We start from the raw sequence: 17632 nt of genomic DNA, 5'->3' as shown, positions 1-17632 counted from the left end.
ATGCCGAGAAAGGCACATTCAGCTGCTCTTTGCCACCTGATAAGTCTGGGCACTGAGTGAGCAATTGCTTTACATCAGGGCTTATTTCCATGGACAGAGTCAGCACAGATGCCTCCCAGGAGAGCCACCTCTTTAATACAAAGCATTTTTTGGTGACAGAATAATATCCTGTGGCAGAAGCTGATGTAACCACATTGCAAGCTAGACCAAGGGTTCCTAGAACCACTACAGCCTGAGCTAATCATTTACTTTCCTAATATACTCCCTTTTGAATTAAGCAGGTCAAGTTTCTGTCAGGTGCCCTGACGTATGAGCTCTCAGAATGGCTTCCCAAGGTGACAGCACTCCATGGCATACCACATAGCTAACAGCCTTCCCTGGCTCACTAGTGGGAAAGGAAGGCAGGCATTCATGCTCTCTTTTGGCCATAGTGCAATGGAAAATAAGCTACAAATGACAATTAATAGTACTGGGGAGGGGAGGACAAGAAGGACAAACATGCCACATGAGGGAGAAAGAAAGAGAAAGAGAAAAGCTCTTACACCTAAGATAAACACGTGCTGCTGTTCATGGGTTTGAGTGAACTGTGGCCTATGCCAGCTTCTGTAGGGAGCCTGTCTGGAGAGGAGGTATGAGAATACAAGGTGAATACAGCTCCCCCCCACCCCCACCCCCCAGGGTGCTGCCAGAAGGTTGAGGACCAGCCAGTACAGTCCCAAATTGATGCAGTCATGGCACAATGATGCTGTGGCCCCTCTGCTGGCTCCAGGTGACTAGTGCAGGGACAGTCTAGGAGGCTCTATGCTTCTTCAGAGCTATGCAGTGGATCTCTGGGGTGTTTTCAAGCCCTTGGAATGACTAGAATCATTCCCCTCTGCTCTAAAATCCATCTTTAACCAGGGTCATCTCTTCTCTCTTCTCAATCATCTCATTAGAACACAGTCTCTTATTTTCAGGATTCATTCTACATGTTCTCAGAGGCAGAACGGACCTAGATTTCCCCATTTTCCCCTCACAGAAATGCAGAAGACAAGCAGACCAGTTCAGGGCTCTGGTCCTAGCTTGTTATCTGCTGCAGGAATTTGAATCAGTGCAGAAGTGCTTCAAAATATCTCAATTTAAACTGACCCACTGGATTATTTTTGGTGCCTGGGAGTCAAGAGGCAATCCATGTATGGTGGAGAGGAAGGGGAAACTTCCTTCTCTGCTTTATGTGGGCCCAGCTGCCTGTGCAGGGTCAGCAGAAGGACTGCATGCCAGCTTGGAAAAGGAAGCCCCTTTATTTTAAGCCTGATGCATAGGCTGCATTGCTCAATGTGGTAGGATGCTTATAAATAAATGTCATATTCAGTGGAGCATGTGAGCTATCTCCAAGTTCAGATAGTGAATGTTATTGCTGCTCTCAGCCCGCTGGAAGGTGTGGGCACAGCAGGGGCTACAAAGAAGATGGAGCACTGGGACATCACTTTGAACCTTTTGCACTCAAACCTTCATTTTGCCCTTGGAAAGAGCAGCCTTAGAAGCTACAACTCTTTGATGATCACAGCTGCATGTCACTGAGTTCTGGGAAGCCCAAGGGGGCAGGGTTGAGGGTGAGGATTAATTAAGAGTCCTTCCAGTTCTGGTCCTGACTGTTATAGGTGGGAGAGGTATGACAAGGGAGACATTCAGTCATCAATTACTGTCTGTCCCATGGAAAACATGTCCCATGAGGTCTGCTTCTAGCAGCATTGTGCATGGGTGACTGGTGCCTCCCGAGTCTGGGAGGGCACCAGATCGCCAATGGGGGGTGGGAGGGGGTGGTCCCCCAGCAGCTGATCACCGGCACTTCCGGTGCTGATCTCAGGGGGTGCGCATGCACCCATGTGTGCCCCCTACGCGTTGCTAATGGCACGTTGCAATGACAGGCAGGGATCTTTGGTCCATGCTGCCCCATAGACAGGCAACCACCTCCCTGGTTTAATAACAAACAAGGCGTGGGATCTCACTTAGGCCCATATTTGCTGGGGATTGTTACTGCTTCCCCCAGGGAGGTCAAGAGGCTTACTGCTTGTAAGCAAGCATGGATTTGCCTTAGCTTAAGGAACTTAATATGAACAGTTAACTTTCATTGTCTTGTATCTTTGCAGGTTAGAATGGGGCCATTACAGAGATGACAGTGAGATAATTACCCAGTTTTATTTGGGTTTGTGTAACATGAAGCTTGTGCTTGTGTCTTTGGTTGATGATTTCCTTCTGGCCTGGGACAGAGGTCATGTGCCAGGATGCTTCTTTTGCGGGTTGGGCAGACTGATCAGGAGCTGTTTTCTTACTCTCCTGGAAGGCCTAGTCAGAGTGCATGGAGTCACTCTTCAGGGGTGCCATTCACTAATGGCAGGAGAAATATTATCTGTGGGGGCTGAGGAGTGCGTGGTGGGGGATCTGGGCATGGTAGCGTGGCAGTGGTACTGGAGCAGTGGAGCCACACAGGTGGCTGCACACCGAGTGGCACTGTGCACTGTGGGATGGTGGCACTGTGGAGCTGCTGTTGTTGCTGGCTGCTGCAAAATTAGTTTGAGTGGGGGCTAAGCCCCATTAGCCCTGGCCTTCCACCACCTATCTGCCATTTACTCTTTTCTTACTGATTTTAAAGTATTCCTGGGTAATGACTTATCCTCTTCTGGGGCTTTCATCTATGAGATCCCACAACTTTCCCTCTTGGCATCCTTCTGTTCACCATGTGTCTGCTCTGCCTGGGGTGAGGTAGAGGTATTGTGAACTGAAGCACTCTCAGTAGATTTCTGAGAATCTGGTTTATATCTGACCCATAACCCACAGGCTTTTCCAGAACCTCAGAAAGAGACAGACTTGGATGAGTGTGCCCTGGCTCAAGATAAATCCAGATAGATGTGATACTCCTGGGGACAGGAAAGCACTGTGAGCATCTTGAGTTGTCAGGAAGTTGTTAGGAGGCTGATCCTGGTACTAGGAGATATGGCTGCCCTTCATCTCAGAGGTTTCCAGTCTCAACATCTTATTGGATCCATCACTGACCCAAAGTCCTAGGTTGTAATAAGGTCCTGAAAAGTCTTTAGCTTTCAGTTTTCCTTGGCCTGGCCCTTGCTGCAGTTTTCCAAACCTTTGTCACTTCCAGGCTCTGAATCTTTTGTACTGCAATTAGAGTCATGCATAGAGACTATCAGTGGATCCACTCAGTGTGGAATACAGCTGCCTGCTCTGTGGGTGCAAGCATGTCTTTATAGAGGTTTGTGCACAGTGGTGGTTTCCTTTTCTATTCCATTTGCCACTCAAGGCGCAGGAGTCCAACTTGTTCACAGATTGTTTCAATCCCTGTGCTCCACTGTAGCATTTACAAGTTTTTCTTGCAGCTGAGTCCTCTGGGTTTAAGGCCTAGTGTGAAGGCAGGTCATTCTCACTGGTGGGATTCTGAACTCACTGTCTCACCTCCTGCCTCAGTTTTCTCTGACAAAGACAGCAACAGCACTTCCACTGACCTCCATAGTGCAGGATTGAGCCCAGGGCTCTTGCAGAGCTCAGGCATAATGAGTCTCATGCTGGCAAGTGCATTTAAATTATTTAGCATATCTATGATTTGGACATAAGCCTGGGGAGGAATGTGGTTAGCTGGTGAGTAAAGGAGGAGTCGTTGGACTGAACTGGCATGTTGTCAGTTACTGGCTTCCTTCATCAGTCTGTTTTGAACTGTGGAAGTACTCAGACCTTAAGGTGACAGAAGCCTTAAAATAAATGGATTAATAAACCCCATATTTTTTCTCTGCAGTCAGTAGTTCCTAGGTTCCAGGGGCTCTGGACCCAGTGGAAATCAAACCTACTGCAAATGTGAAATGTGAACCCAGTAAATGACCAATGTAGTTTCATTAGTGCTGAAAATGAAAAGACATCAGTGAAATTGATGGGACTAGAGCAAAGTTATAGGGCAATAATACATGGATGGGACCCCACTGGGTCTTGAATACAACCAGGATGTGGGCAGTTGGGGCTTGTTCTTCAAGGATCACTATCCAGAGGATAAGGAACATACCAGGTCATGGAAATAAAGGTCCCAACTAGAGTCAGGAGCTGGCAGGTTAAGAGGCTGGGGTCTGTAAGAGGCCTAGAGAGAGGCAATGGCCCTGGGTTGAACAACACATCAGGGCAAATCAGAACAGGATGTATGGATCCAGATGGCCAGATGGAAATCACTATCCAGGGGGTCTGAGGCAGGCAGCTATAGCTAGACAGGACCAGGACATGAGTGATCACTGATCACCAAACTAAGCCACAAGCCAACCATCAGAAGACAAAGGGCTGGGCTGGAGTCAGGAGTCAGGAGCATAGGGAGCCAGCAGTGCAGTTTGGAGCAAAGGGGTCCAGGCTGGGTCTGGAATAAGGAATCAATAGGAGGGAACCAGGATGAAGCTAGGAAGCCAACAGGCAGGATCCAGGGAACCAGAAACCAATAAGCAAGACTCAGGGAACAGGGAACCAGAAACAGGAACAGGGAATAGGGAACCAAAAACTAAAAACAAAGAGTTAGACCCTCAAGACTGCCCAGAGTGGAATCTGTTCTATTAAGGAATCTAACGGGCAGTGGAAGAGCATCTGCTTATAAGTGAGGAACCATGCCCATGCAAGCACCTGGGGCCAGCTGGGTTACTTAGGTTGCTGGCAGCTAGGCTCACTCAGGTAACCAGAGCCAGTTTGGGGCAATTTAGCCTGCAGGTTTCCCTGGCACCTGACAGCAACAGGCTAGGTGGCTAAAGAACTTTGCTGGACACAGATATGTTGACTTCAATAAGACACTTAATATGGTTCCACATGACATTCCCAGAGGTCAGCTAGAGAAATGTGGCTTAGGTGGAACTACTGTAAGATGGCTACACAATCAACTAAAAATAGAATAGAGAGCATAGTTATTAATATCTCACAACATGGAGTTGAGAAGGAATTTTAGTTGGAGGCCTGCCATCTGCAGTCTGCTCTATGTCTAATAGTTTCCTTCCTTGTGGCTCCAGGATAGTGGTTTTCAACCTGTGGTCCATGGACCCCTGGGGGTCCACAGACTGTCTAAGGAGTCCGCAAAAGATGATTATGATCAATCAAAAGTATGTGAATACCCATGCTTACAATTCAAAGGGATCTTCACCTCTGTTTGCAATTTTTTAGGGGTCCACAAATGAAAAAAGGTTGAAAACCACTGCACTAGGACACTAATCTGTGTCCAGCACATGCCCTCTTCTCATCAACTTTATATGACTGGAAAAAAGAGAAGGATTTCTTTAAGAAAGTAAAGTTATATGTCAGCAGTTCCTCTCTTCTCCCAATGAGTCTTGTCCTTCCTGTTTGTTAGACTGAGACCGTGAGGGCAGGAACTAACCTTATTTATGTCTTGTGTAGTCCTCAGTCCATTGTGAATAAAAAGCAATAAGCAAATAACAACGATACTCATGAATGGCTCAGAGGATGTAGCAGAGGTTGCGGTGTATTCATCAATCTACAAATGATATGAAGCATAGAAGGAACATACCATTTGTTCTGAGAAGGCCAGGCTACTTAGAGTAGGAGCTTGAAAGATTGGAGAAATGGAGCGTTTGAACAAGCCACGTTTTTTGCCCTTTCTTGCGCTGCAATGGCATGCCTGCTTGCATGCATGGGATTTCCAGACACTTTAAAAGTCTGGTGCATTAAACTAAAACTCCGCAGATGTAGTTTAGTTTGGCTTGCCAGGAATTAAAGCGTTGCATCCATGGATTTGTTGCATGCAAACACAAAGGCACTCAAAGAAGTGTAGTGAGTCTCTTTGTCCACCAGATGGCACTGTGACTTTTTTGTAGTTCACCCCTTTGAATTGTTGCCACTTTTGAATTGCTGCCACTTTTTTTTTTTCTTGTGCCTTGTGCTTGCTCCCTGTTCCCACATCTGTGTGGCAGGGGAACGGGGTTGGAGGCACCAGGCTTGGGGGCAGCACGGAACCATCCCACTCTTCTGTGGCGCCAGCCAGAGGCTGGGCTTAATTTGTTCAAAAACCTAGTATATGCAAACACTGATGCAATGCAATGCTCCAAAGCTTAATTCATATGAAAAGCTAGTATGTGCAAACACTGATGCGATGCTCCAAAATAAACAAGTTTAAATTTTACAAACCTATTTCATTTAATGAGGATTAAACCCTGTGACGTGTACAGGCACCCATGGGCTACAATCCATCCAATGACACAGGCAGATGTAAAGTGGCTGAGACGTAATCAAATGCTGAGCTGCAGACAGGGAGCATATACTAGCTGTAGTGCCACAGAGTAGGTGCAGGGGTTATAGTGGGAGACAAAGAGAACATGAGTCAGTGAACTAGTGCAGTCACAAACAATGCAAAGGCCAGATTCACTGGTATATACTGCTTGATCTCTGCTGCTCTGGTGATGCGAAGTGGCTACCACCCTCTCAAGAGGGACTACTACTGTGAAGACTAGTCTCAGGAGTCTACACAGGAGATTCTGAATCCCTGAGTGCCATTCAGTTCAACAAACCAAGATGATTTTGCTAAGCGAATGACCTCTCCAGCAGAGTGTTCAGGGCTCCCAAAGGAAACAGTTTGGTTAACATCTCTTAGCCTTAGATGGGGATGTTGCAGTTACCTCTCTTCTTACTGGGATTTGTTTAGCTCTCTGTGCAGAAGGTTTGCCATGGTTTGTGAGTTCATGGCTGACAGTTTGGAAAGCATGTACTGATTTGGTTTGGTTTGTAGATGTGTCTTGCACCCTTTCTGAAAATCAGGTGGGGGTCTCCACCTGGGCTCCCAAAATCACCATTCACTTCTGAAATTTGTGCCCCTGACAGTATTAAAAGTCCAGTTTAGCAAAATACTTAAGTATGTACTTAACTTGAAATATATGCGTAAGTATCATTGACTTCAGTGGGATTTCAGCAGATGCTTAAGTGGTTGGCTGAATCAGAGTTTAAATCAGTAATGGTACTCTATAAGCAAAGATTGCTTGTACATGGATGGAAATAACAGGAATGAGGAACATGCCCCAGAGTTATGCCATTTATTTTAAGAAAAGTATATATAAGTTAGTCCTTTATTGCTTGGATCTCTAACACTTGTCATGCATGGCTGAATAGGCTAGCTTTTCACAGAGAAATACGCTGAAATCCAGCAGAATCTTTTCAATATCTTATTGTGAAAGAAATTCAAATATAAGGGCCATGAGGTATGGCTGGCCTCTAATGCAGTGGTTTTTGACCTTTCTGAATTCAAAGCACCCCTCACTGGACTTGAGGCACCCCTTGAGTGGCACCTAATTTCAAAAACTGATTTATATATTACAGTACTGCAGAGGGCCAGGACAGTGGGGGTGGGAGATTATCCAGGAAGCTACAAGCCTGAGCCTGCACTTTGCGGCTCATGTCCTGACACCTTGCTTATCTGTGGCACGCTTCAAAGGATCTGGTGGCACCCTGGGGTGCTGTGGTACCTGGCTGAGAATCACTACTCTAATGACTGATTATCTGCAATGTTAGTCATGGAAGAATGGCCCCATCTAGCAGAAGTAGCTGGGAAAATAGAATTCCAGTTAATCCCATGTGAAAGAAGAGGATTCCACAAGTCTTTCATCATATGGGAAGAGATTTTTTATCCTTATCTAAACAGTATACTAGCCTTGGGGAGATTGCTTCATAGAGCTTCCTTTAGTCATCGTTATCAATAAATGTTTCTGTTAAATTGAATTTGTGTCAGTAAGCCTCTAGTTCTACATATTGGGTAAGCATGCTCGCTACGGCTTTTTTCTAATTCATTCTTGTCCTGTCCTGCTCAAATTTATTTCAGGAAGTAGTTCCACTGACTTCACAAAAGTAAAGAAAAGCACATGTATGTAATTCCACAAGATAAGGGCCTAATTGTACATGTCACTCCATAGGGAACATTGCTACAGGAATTAGGAGGGACAAAGAAGAGAGTTCTATAGAAATTAACCAAAAGGTTTCTATAGCAATGGCCCCCAAAACATTTACTCTGTAGTAGTAAGGCATATCCTTTCTTTGGAACTTGCAGACAATTGGGTTTGACCATGGTAGAAGATGATACCGCTGCTACAGAAACACAGACATTTGTTTACAGGGTGTAACAAATTATTATTCTCTATTAGGTTTTATAGAACTCTTTTGGTTTTATAGAACTTTATAGGTTTTATAGAACTCTTCCTGGATGTATAAGTATTGATTAAGGCAGAGGTAGAAACATCTTCATTACATCTCACTCTGAGGAGAGAGTAACTGTGTTCTTTAGCTGCAGAAGGCTTATTCACTGCAAGAAGGCAGTGGCTAACGGATCCATGTCAGACCTTTCCTGTGGAGCCAAGACACTTACAGATATTTTGCCTATTTCCTCTCTGGCTGCTCTAAAGGGAAGATCACATGACAATGTCACTATCTTGCCCACTATTCTGTGTCATACACTGGAAAAGTGTAGATGCTGAGAGAGTGGACTGGGTATGATTAAGGTTTTTTTCCACTGTTTCTCTCTCACTTGCAGACTCCAACGTAAGGTCTAGGAAGTTCTAATTTGGAGGCTGTACCCCTCACTCCCATTCTCAATAGCTACTTATGCTGCTTTCCTCCAAGAATTTGTCCAAACCTTTTTTGAATCTGGCTAAACTGTCAGCTTCCACAACATCCGGAGGCAACTCTGCACCCACCCCACTACCCACTCCCGAGTCCCCATGTCCTTCTTTTAACACACTCATGCCTTGCATCACCCACTCTCTGTCCAGTGCTGGCATGTTGCACACACAGCTCTGTCTATGTAGGTAAAGGTCCATGTGAAGGACCATTCCTTAGTCCTTCACATGGACACACCCGTGCTCCTTAACTTTGGTGGTAACATCCACTGCCTTTTCAACTAATGCTCCGCCCCCCGCTCTACTAAGCCATTAAAATATAAGCATTCAATAATCTCAGTCAATGTAACTCAATACTGACACTCACTAGTGATCCCCATCCAGGACTGGTTCTCCTAAGACATTAGACCATGTCTTAGGAAAGATGATACAGTACACCCAGGAAGAGGTCTCTCTTCCCCACTTTTCTTTCTCCTTGTCTTGATCTGAGAACCATGCAGTCCCTAACATGCCTGGGGTAAAGAGAGATTGCCCACCCTCTGGTGTACTTTCTCCTGCTCTATTTATCCAGACAGGAGAGCAGTGGTAGCCTCAAGGGTTTGGAAATCAACCAGTACTTTGGCTAAGGAAGTGGCACATTCAGGGGCTGGGAACATCATTCATTGTCTGAGTCTTGTGCTGCTCCCTAACACTGGTACCACTGTATAGTGGTAGGGAGCAGTCGCTTATTTTTAAATCCAGGGTACAGAGGGAGGGGGGTGGAAATGGGAGAGCAGTTAAGTGGCAGATGACAGTGTCCATCACACTGCCTAGTGATGAAGTCTGAGAGATAAAAATAGAGAGAGTAACCTCATGACTTTTGGCAGGAATGCCTAGGAGACAAAAGAGAGGCTTTAAAAGGCTTGCAGAGCTGATAGCAAAGGGCTTGGCTGCTTTAGGGTTTTGGTTTTGCTCCAGGAGGGAGCTGCTCTGCTTCTCTCCCACTCTCTCTCTCTCTTTATGGAGAGCTTTTCATTAAACGGGCTTTGTGACATGCCTGGGTCTCCAGGCCCCGACACTGCCTTCAAGACCTTGGATCAGCCCTATGCAGGTACAGACTTCCTTCCTTCCTTCCCTTCTTCTCTCCCTTCCTCCCTCTGCTCTCCAGTTGAACTTTAGCAAATCACTTGAGTAGCATTTCCCACTCCCATTTTTCTCAAATTGCTGTTGGACTTAGCGGCTCAATTACAAGGGAAGGGAGTGAGATTTGAGATTTTGAAAGGTAAAAAAAAATGCAAAAGTGCTTTTTTCCTATTTGGTGAGCTGGGGAATATGCAGTGGGGGATAGGGAAGGAAGCCACCAGGAACTGAGTAGTCAGCTGCTGAAGGCAAAAGAGTCTCAAAGCACAGGGAGCCTAGTTACAGCCAATGCAGAGGAGGCTGAACTATTTGGAGGAGGCTGAACTATTTGAAAGATGCAAGACACTGGTGGCCTGGGGGCACAGTTGTGCCTGGGCAAGCTCTGGATATTATTACTGAGAGTACAAGAGACATTACAACCTAGACCCTGGCTGCCTTTAAAACTTTAAAACTGGGTTTTTGCCAGCTCCAAACTCTGGAGCAGAGACCTCTTATGAGGCTCTGCTGCCCCCAAGGCCTGCCTAGATAGCTGATATGAAAGTACAGCTCTTTAGCCCCTGCCTCTTCAATGCCTGAGATCTTCCCATGAGCCGCTCCCAGTCCAAAGTATCCATGTTCCTGAGCTTGGTGGGGATGGTTGAGGTTCTGTGTCACTGCTCTTCCTCCTCAAAGGTTTAGAAGTAGAGCTGGAGCCAGGGGAGCTGAGATGGAGTGAGTGTTGGGCAGCGGGTGCCTGAATCTCCCTCTGCTCTCTCCTACTGTGTGCCATACTTCTGGTATGGGTAAACTCCTATTGGGAAGGTTGCTGTGTTGGCTCCACTCCCTCATGGACATGTACTGAGGGGTAAACCAAAGGGAGGATGTTCACGAATAGCCCTGAGTCTGAGTCAAGGACATGCATTACAATGAGTCTTGCTTGATTCCACGATGCACCCTCTAAAGAGTGGGGGAGGACTCTTAATTCTTTTGTCAGTAACAGTCATGTTTTTGCTCCAGCTATTGGTGTACAGGCAGAGAAGGCTGGATCTAGCATGCTGAGGGGGGAACAGATGTAATTTCCCTTGCTGGATCTTTGTGTGGAAATAGTTAGCTGTAGCCATCCCAGTAGCCAGCTCAGAACTGTAACATATGTTATGAAATGACTCTGACCCTCCCATGGACTTCAGGGGAGGCCTTGCAATGGGTCTTTCTTTGTAGTTATTTGAATCTTCCCAGCAGGATGCTCACTCAGATCCATGGCTGTTTTCAGGCAGGAGTGGGATTATAGGATATGCTGTGGCAGGGAGGGAGGGGAGAGGAGTGCCCTGGAGCAGGCAAGAACAAAGACACATGCTACAGCTCTGTCACCCGTGCAATGTGGGGGGGTTACAGCCCAAGGGATCTCAGCCCTTCTTTTAAAAAACCCGAGACAACAGTCTCAGCAATGGGTGAGCTCCTACCCCTTGCTGCCCCCCAACCATGAGATAACTTTGCCGCAGCTGTTGCTCCCTGTTGATACAGTACCCTCTGGAGCAAGGGTGGGCAGAATGCGGCCCGTGGGCCAGATGTGGCCTGCCAGGCCATTCTATCTGGCCTGTGGGGCCCCTAAAAAATTAAAAAAATTAATACTTATCTGCCCCTGGCTGCCTGTCATGCAGCCCTCAATGACTTGCCAAAACTCAGTAAGTGGCCCTCCGCCCAAAATAATTGCCCACCCCTACTCTGGAGAGTGGCCCCTGGGGAGATCTTGTGAGGGATGAGCAAATAGGTGCTCTCCTGCATATGCTGATGGGGACTGGCCATGAGTGTTGCCCTCTCTTGTCCCCTCCTTAGAGCTGGAGATGCCTGAGCAGGACTGTGCCAGGGAGCACTGGAGATACAGGACAGGGAAAAGTGCTAGGCAATTTCCTGACAACTGAGTGGAAGCTTACGGCAGGTATCTTTGTGGTCTCTTCTGTCACACTGGATGAGTTGAGGTGCTAGTACAGACACCCAAGGAAAAGGCATTTTCTCCCGTAGAAAGGACCAGGAGCAAGTAAAAGGAATGAGGGATGATCCAGAGTTGTTTTTCTCCTGTGGGATTTATGTTGCTTTCAGAGTCACTTGGCTGATGAGTCTCTGGCAGTGTCCAGGGACCCTGTGCCAGCAGCTGCCCTTGGTTTCACCTTTGACCTGGTACATCTCCTCCTTGTCCTGCACCGGGTGGAGAACATAGAGTCCTGTGGGCTTTGCTGGTCATCAGGTTGGCAGAGGTGGTGGAAAATGATTAGCTTGTGTGTCTAGGCCAAGGTCCCAACAGGTGTTGGCTTTTCCAACTGCAAAGGCTATGGGAGAACTTGTGTAAAAGGATTCTTTCTGGCCTAGGCAATCGGTTATCAAGGGCAGGCAGCTGGGATTCCTGCTCCTATGCAAACTCCCTTGTTACTGGCAGAGCATGGGGCACAGGCAAGGGACAACAGAAGAGATCAAACTGTTGTTCTTAGGGGGCTCTTGGCTCTCCCTTTTGCACTGTTGGTATGGGCAGTGAATGTGCATACACAGCATCACTACAGCGCACAGGGCTCCCTGGTTTATGCTGTGTGACCCACTCAGGAGAAGTCCCCCCACATAGAGGACTGAGCAAGAAGTGCCCCAGGCTATGTACAGCTATGCAGGGCCTACTCACAAAAGCAGTCTGCATCCCATGTACTCTGGGGAGCACAGGGACTGCTTGCTCTCAGGAATACTCTATGGGGCAGGACTTCAGCAAGAGGCGTCCTGTCTCTTGCTTCACCCAGCAGACCTGAACTGGTGCACTGTGGAGTCTACCTTATGCTAGCAGGAATTGCAAACACAGGGACTTAGTCTCCACGTGAAATGTATTGACAAGTAACTAAGTATTCTTCAAGAATGGGTATCTGTACCACAAACCCCCATGGAATTCACCCATGGCTGTCTCTACTGAGAGAGAGCCCCAGTTGGAGCCGGAAACAGAGCTGAACTGTCCCTGACTCCATAAACAAGCTGGCTGTCCAGAAGGCAAAGGTCCCTGGCAGCACCTAGGGAAACTTGTCCCATGGTGTGTGTACTTGGTTAGCAATGGGGTGGTGAGTTAGGGGTTGGTTCTCAGGGTATAGACACTGGCACACAGTCAGGCAAGTTGCAGCCAAGCCTTTGTAAACCCTACAGAGCTCTGACCATGCCTACTCTTTTCCCCTGTAGAGCTCCACCGCCATGAGAGCATGCAAGAGAAGACCGTGAAAGAAGCCAAAACTAAATGCAGAACCATTGCGTCCCTGCTGACGGATGCACCCAACCCCCACTCCAAGGGAGTGTTGATGTTCAAGAAGCGCAGGCAGAGGGCTAAGAAATACACCCTGGTCAGCTTCGGGAGCGTGGACGAAGACCGGTGCTATGAGGAGGAGGATGGTGTCTTCCCAACCAGTGAGTCGGAGTTTGATGAGGAAGGCTTCTCAGATGCCCGAAGCCAAACCAATCACTCAGACTGGGATAACACCTACCTGGACATTGAAAAACCCAAATCAGAGTCTGAGCAGCAGGAGCAGGCACAGAAAGGCCTGAGCGAAGCCTCAGGCAAAGGGGCCCGGTTATTTGAGCAGCAGAGACAGAGGGCTGGTAAGTACACTGTAGAGCATGTCCCAGTCCAGAAGCCAGAGAGCCACCAGCCCCCGCCAGCTGCCCAGTCACAGCAGAGGATAGTGAATGGAGATGCACTGCCCCCACAGATGGCTGAGAAGGTCCCATTGAGCATCCACATGGAAGCAATGCAGGTGTCCAGCAAGCAGCCACTCTCTACCCCGGCTCAGTTCCAGCCTCCTTCTCCAGCCGCCATTGGAGGAGAAGGTGCCCAGCCCTCTCCAAGCTCAGCAGGCATCTTCAATAGATCTGCACGGCCCTTCACCCCTGGCTTTTTAGGGCAGTGCCCTATGACTTCCTCTGTCATCTTCAGGCCTTCTGCCCCCAGGAAAAGCAGTGACAGTCTGGGTGGACAGAGCTTAGCAGCTCCACCTTTCTCACCTGCATCACCAGGAGCTGCCCTCCCTGCTCCAATGTCCCACAGTGCTCCAGTGAGCTCCTTGACATCTCTGTATATTCCAGCACCAAGTAGGCCCACCACGCTGCTGGGACCACAGCAAGCAGGAGGAAGTGTTCCTGAGCCTAAGACACCTACAAATGCAGCCAGGACCTCCAGTGCTTCCATATTTCTCTCAACTCCCTCCAAGCCAGCAGGGGATACAACAGCTACAACACCCCAGCAACAAGCACATGACACAGCTTCTTCCTCCTTATATATCAGCCCTACAGCACTGCAGCCCAGCATGCCAAGTAGCTCTTCCCTACCAAGGCAGCCATACCCTGCTGCCTCACCAGCTATTCCACGGCCTGCTTCAGAGCCCCTAACTTTCAGGGAGCAGAGGGTCGCCACACCAGCTCCCCGCACAGGCATCCTGCAGGAGGCTCGCCGACGGGGCAACAAGAAGCCCATGTTCAGCAGTGTAGAGGAGAAGAAGAAGAATTCGCCCAACCCTGAGCTTCTGTCTCTGGTGCAGAACCTGGATGAGAAACCCAAAGGTGATGCCCCTGGGGCTGGCTTCGAGTCAGGGCCTGAGGAGGACTTTCTCAGTCTGGGCGCTGAGGCCTGCAACTTCATGCAATCCACAGGGCGCAAGTTTAAGACCCCTCCTCCAGTGGCTCCAAAACCTCACCAGCAAGGTGCCAGGCTGGTAAATGGGGCCCACGACATGCTGCAACTGAAGGGCAAGGGTGCAGAGCTTTTTGCCAAGCGACAGAGCCGCATGGACAAGTTTGTGGTGGAGACAGCAAAGCCAGAGTCCAAGCCCCGGACCCCCTCACCTACCCCTTCTCTACCCTCATCCTGGAAGTATTCACCCAACATCCGTGCCCCGCCCCCAATAGCTTACAACCCAATGCATTCACCCTTCTATCCCCTGGCAGCCAGCAAGTCTCAGGCTAGCAAAGCAGAGAGCAAAGTGAAAAAAGCACCCAGCCAGAAATCAGGGATCAAAGCCATTGATTTCATGTGTCACCAGCCCTACCAGTTAAAGTCAGCCATGTTCTGTTTCGGGGAGCCCACAAGCCCTGGTACACAGAATACCCCAAGCCAGCCAGCCCAGCAGTCCAGCTTGTCTTTCACCCCAGCCCAACAGGCACCAGTGCAAACAGGCAGAACCTATGAGATCCGGCGGTTCTCCACACCCGCTCCCATACCAACTTCAGGCAGCCTGGCTCCCACAGTGCTCGCTCCCCGGTCTGCCACCACGTTGGATGAGCCAGTGTGGAGGACAGAAACAACTTCCTCTGCACCCTCCACCCCAGCACCCTTCCAGGCCACCTTCAGCCAGTCCTCGAAGCCATACCAAAGTTTCCCGGATCTCAGCCAGGTGTGCCAAGGGGCTTTCCCCAAGCTAGCCTCATCCTCTGGGTTCCAGGTAGCGAGGCCCAAATTCTCAGCAGCCAGAACAGGGATGCAGCCAAATGTGTGGAAGCCACGCTCAGAGCACCACTGAGACAAGGGCTCCATCCCGCCAGTGGACCCTGTCAGGTGCCTGGCAGAGAGAATTATCTTGTTTTTTCTTTAAAGTGACCTCAGTAAATTGGGGCATGTGAAGCAAAATGAAGAAAAGAAAAAAAAAAACCCCTTCCCCTCCCCCACCTCCCCATGTTTTCAGGCTGGCAGCTTCACTTTCAGAACCGCAGCTTCACAGTGAGAGGTAATAGATGTGGCTACAGAGAAGGTAGAGAGAGGGACAGAAGCTGGCTGCGGATTCACACACAGCAAAGAAAAGAATGGGAGGGGTTAGCTATCACAGCAATGCATAGGCCACGCTTCTCTATTTCTGACAGCTTGAGAAGCAAGTTTATGTTAATCCTTTCAGCACCCTGTGAGGAAGGAATCACCCCTTCATACAGAGAGGGCATCCTTAGCGTAAGAACCAAGCCCCAGACCACACAGGAAAAAAGTGATAGAGACAGTCTGGACTCACTGCTCTAACCATTAGATCATGCTTTTCCTTGTGCCTGCCAGTGTGTACATGTATGCATACACATGGGGGGTTTTAAAAAATGGGTACAGTGAGAAATGAAGGTCTTCCTGAGAGAGGTGTTTCCCCAGATCCCTCTGCTCAGGCACGTTAGGAAGGATAACACATACACAAGGACAAGTGAGCAGTTGTGGGAAGGGGACATGGCCATTTGCTCACACACACATGGCCCATGGCTTTTGTCAGGTTTATGTCCTGTCAGTACCAGGTCTGCATTTGTAGAGTGACTATATGGGACAATGTGAAATCTGGGATGCTGCTTGCTTACCTGCCTGCCCCCGCCCCTGCCCCTGTCTTGCCGGCTGCAGGGAGTCGATGGTCGTTAGTGACCCAGTGTTGTTTACTTCAGTGTTTCTCAACCCATGGTACGCGTACCCCTAGGGGTACGCGAGACACAGGCAAGGGGTACACGGGTGCTGCATTTTGGTCTTTGCCTGCTCGGACCAGAAGTTCCACCTGCTGCCCTTCCCGCCGTGTCCAGTGTGCCAGGGCTTTCACTTCCCAGCATCAGTGTGCCAGGGGATAGGGAGGTAGGCCCCACACAGGAATGCTTTGCTTCAGGTCGCAGTGGAAAAAGTGGGACTCGGCTTGCGGCACCGAAACTGGAATTGCCACAGTGGGACTTCCGGTTTCGCTTTTGCTGCGTTGATCGGCAGGGGGGATGTAAGGTACCAAAGCTGAGAACCACTGCTTTACTTCACAGGTGTTAACAATCACCTGTGAAGTAACAGTTAGTGGTAATAGGGATTCCTACTTCACAGTTTACCTGCCAATCTGCCTCCATGCCCGTGCCCCAGATGCTCGTTTTAATTTTCACCAGCTGGCTGGGACCAGCTTCCAAAATCTGGGACTATTTTGGCCAATCTGGGACACATGCTTACCCCATGCATTTGGGAAACAACATTTTTTTCAGCTTCCATGGAGCCTTCCCCAATGATCCCAAGTGGCTCTGAGGACCAGCCATTCACTGCGGGGGCAGCATGGGGCTGAAAGGACTTGGTGGGACTGTGACAAGTCAGGAGTAACTGAAGAAGGAAGGAGGGGTTGCCCGAAGGTGAAGGTAATCCCAGATGCTGACTGGTCAGTTTAGGACAGCACTTGCAGCATTAGCTGCACTGAAACAGGATGCAAATACTGTAAGTGCAAGAGAGAGGTGGATAGGGAGTGCAGGGCTAGTTCATGAAGGAGCGAGGGCTCAACTGGATTCCCACACAAGCATTTTGGTTCATTCACAAACAGGAGGTGCAGCAGGAGCACAGTCAGAGGTGGTTAGCAACACCAAGCTCCCCTGAGAACTGCGTGCCCTCCTGGGTAGGTGGGCAAGGTTCTTTGGGTAGATGTGATATCTTTTATTAGACCAACTGAGTAGTTGGAAAAAAGTTCTTGGGAAGCTTTTGGGCACAGTCACCCTTCTTCAGGCATAGGGAGTCTCCGCTGGTCTGAGACTCATTCCTTGGAGTCTCAGGCCAGCAGAGACTCCCTATGCCTGAAGAAGGGTGACTGTGCCCAAAAGCTTCCCAAGAACTTTTTTCCAACTATACAATTGGTCTAATAAAAGATATCACATCTACTCAAAATACCTTGCCTGCATATGTCCTTAGACCAACACAGCTACAACCAAAAATCCTGGGTAGGTGGACACTTACACGCACTAGCCCAACCTAGGTGGAGGCAGGAAAAGGGGAGAAGCAACTGGAGTTCCATAGTAGGTGACTTAAAGCTTTGGGAGGGGAAGAAGGGAGGTAGTCAGCAGTAACCAGATTGCTCTCAAGTTCCTTGGGGATCTGCAGTCCATCATACACAGCTCTGCTGGCTGCTGACACTGGGGAATGGAGGTTGGTCATTCCTTGGATGCTT

At 48.7% G+C, this 17632-nt stretch overlaps 1 protein-coding gene across 1 annotated transcript in view; it reads left to right on the top strand.

Moving 5' to 3' along the window:
• SYNPO2L (synaptopodin 2 like) overlaps nucleotides 1-17197 on the top strand; it is a 49420-nt gene extending 32223 nt beyond the window's left edge. The window contains exon 4 of the mRNA XM_006016262.2: nucleotides 12915-17197. Within this exon, the coding sequence (XP_006016324.1) occupies nucleotides 12915-15241 (2327 nt within the window). The 3' untranslated portion in view covers nucleotides 15242-17197. The remainder of the gene's footprint in view (nucleotides 1-12914) is intronic.
• Nucleotides 17198-17632: the final 435 nt, after the last annotated feature.

This window comes from Alligator sinensis, unplaced genomic scaffold (genome assembly GCF_000455745.1).
Source record: "Alligator sinensis unplaced genomic scaffold, ASM45574v1 scaffold109_1, whole genome shotgun sequence".
NCBI classification, from domain to species: Eukaryota; Metazoa; Chordata; order Crocodylia; family Alligatoridae; genus Alligator; species Alligator sinensis.
Note: the sequence above shows the minus strand (reverse complement) of the source record. Positions and strands in the feature narration are given on the sequence as shown.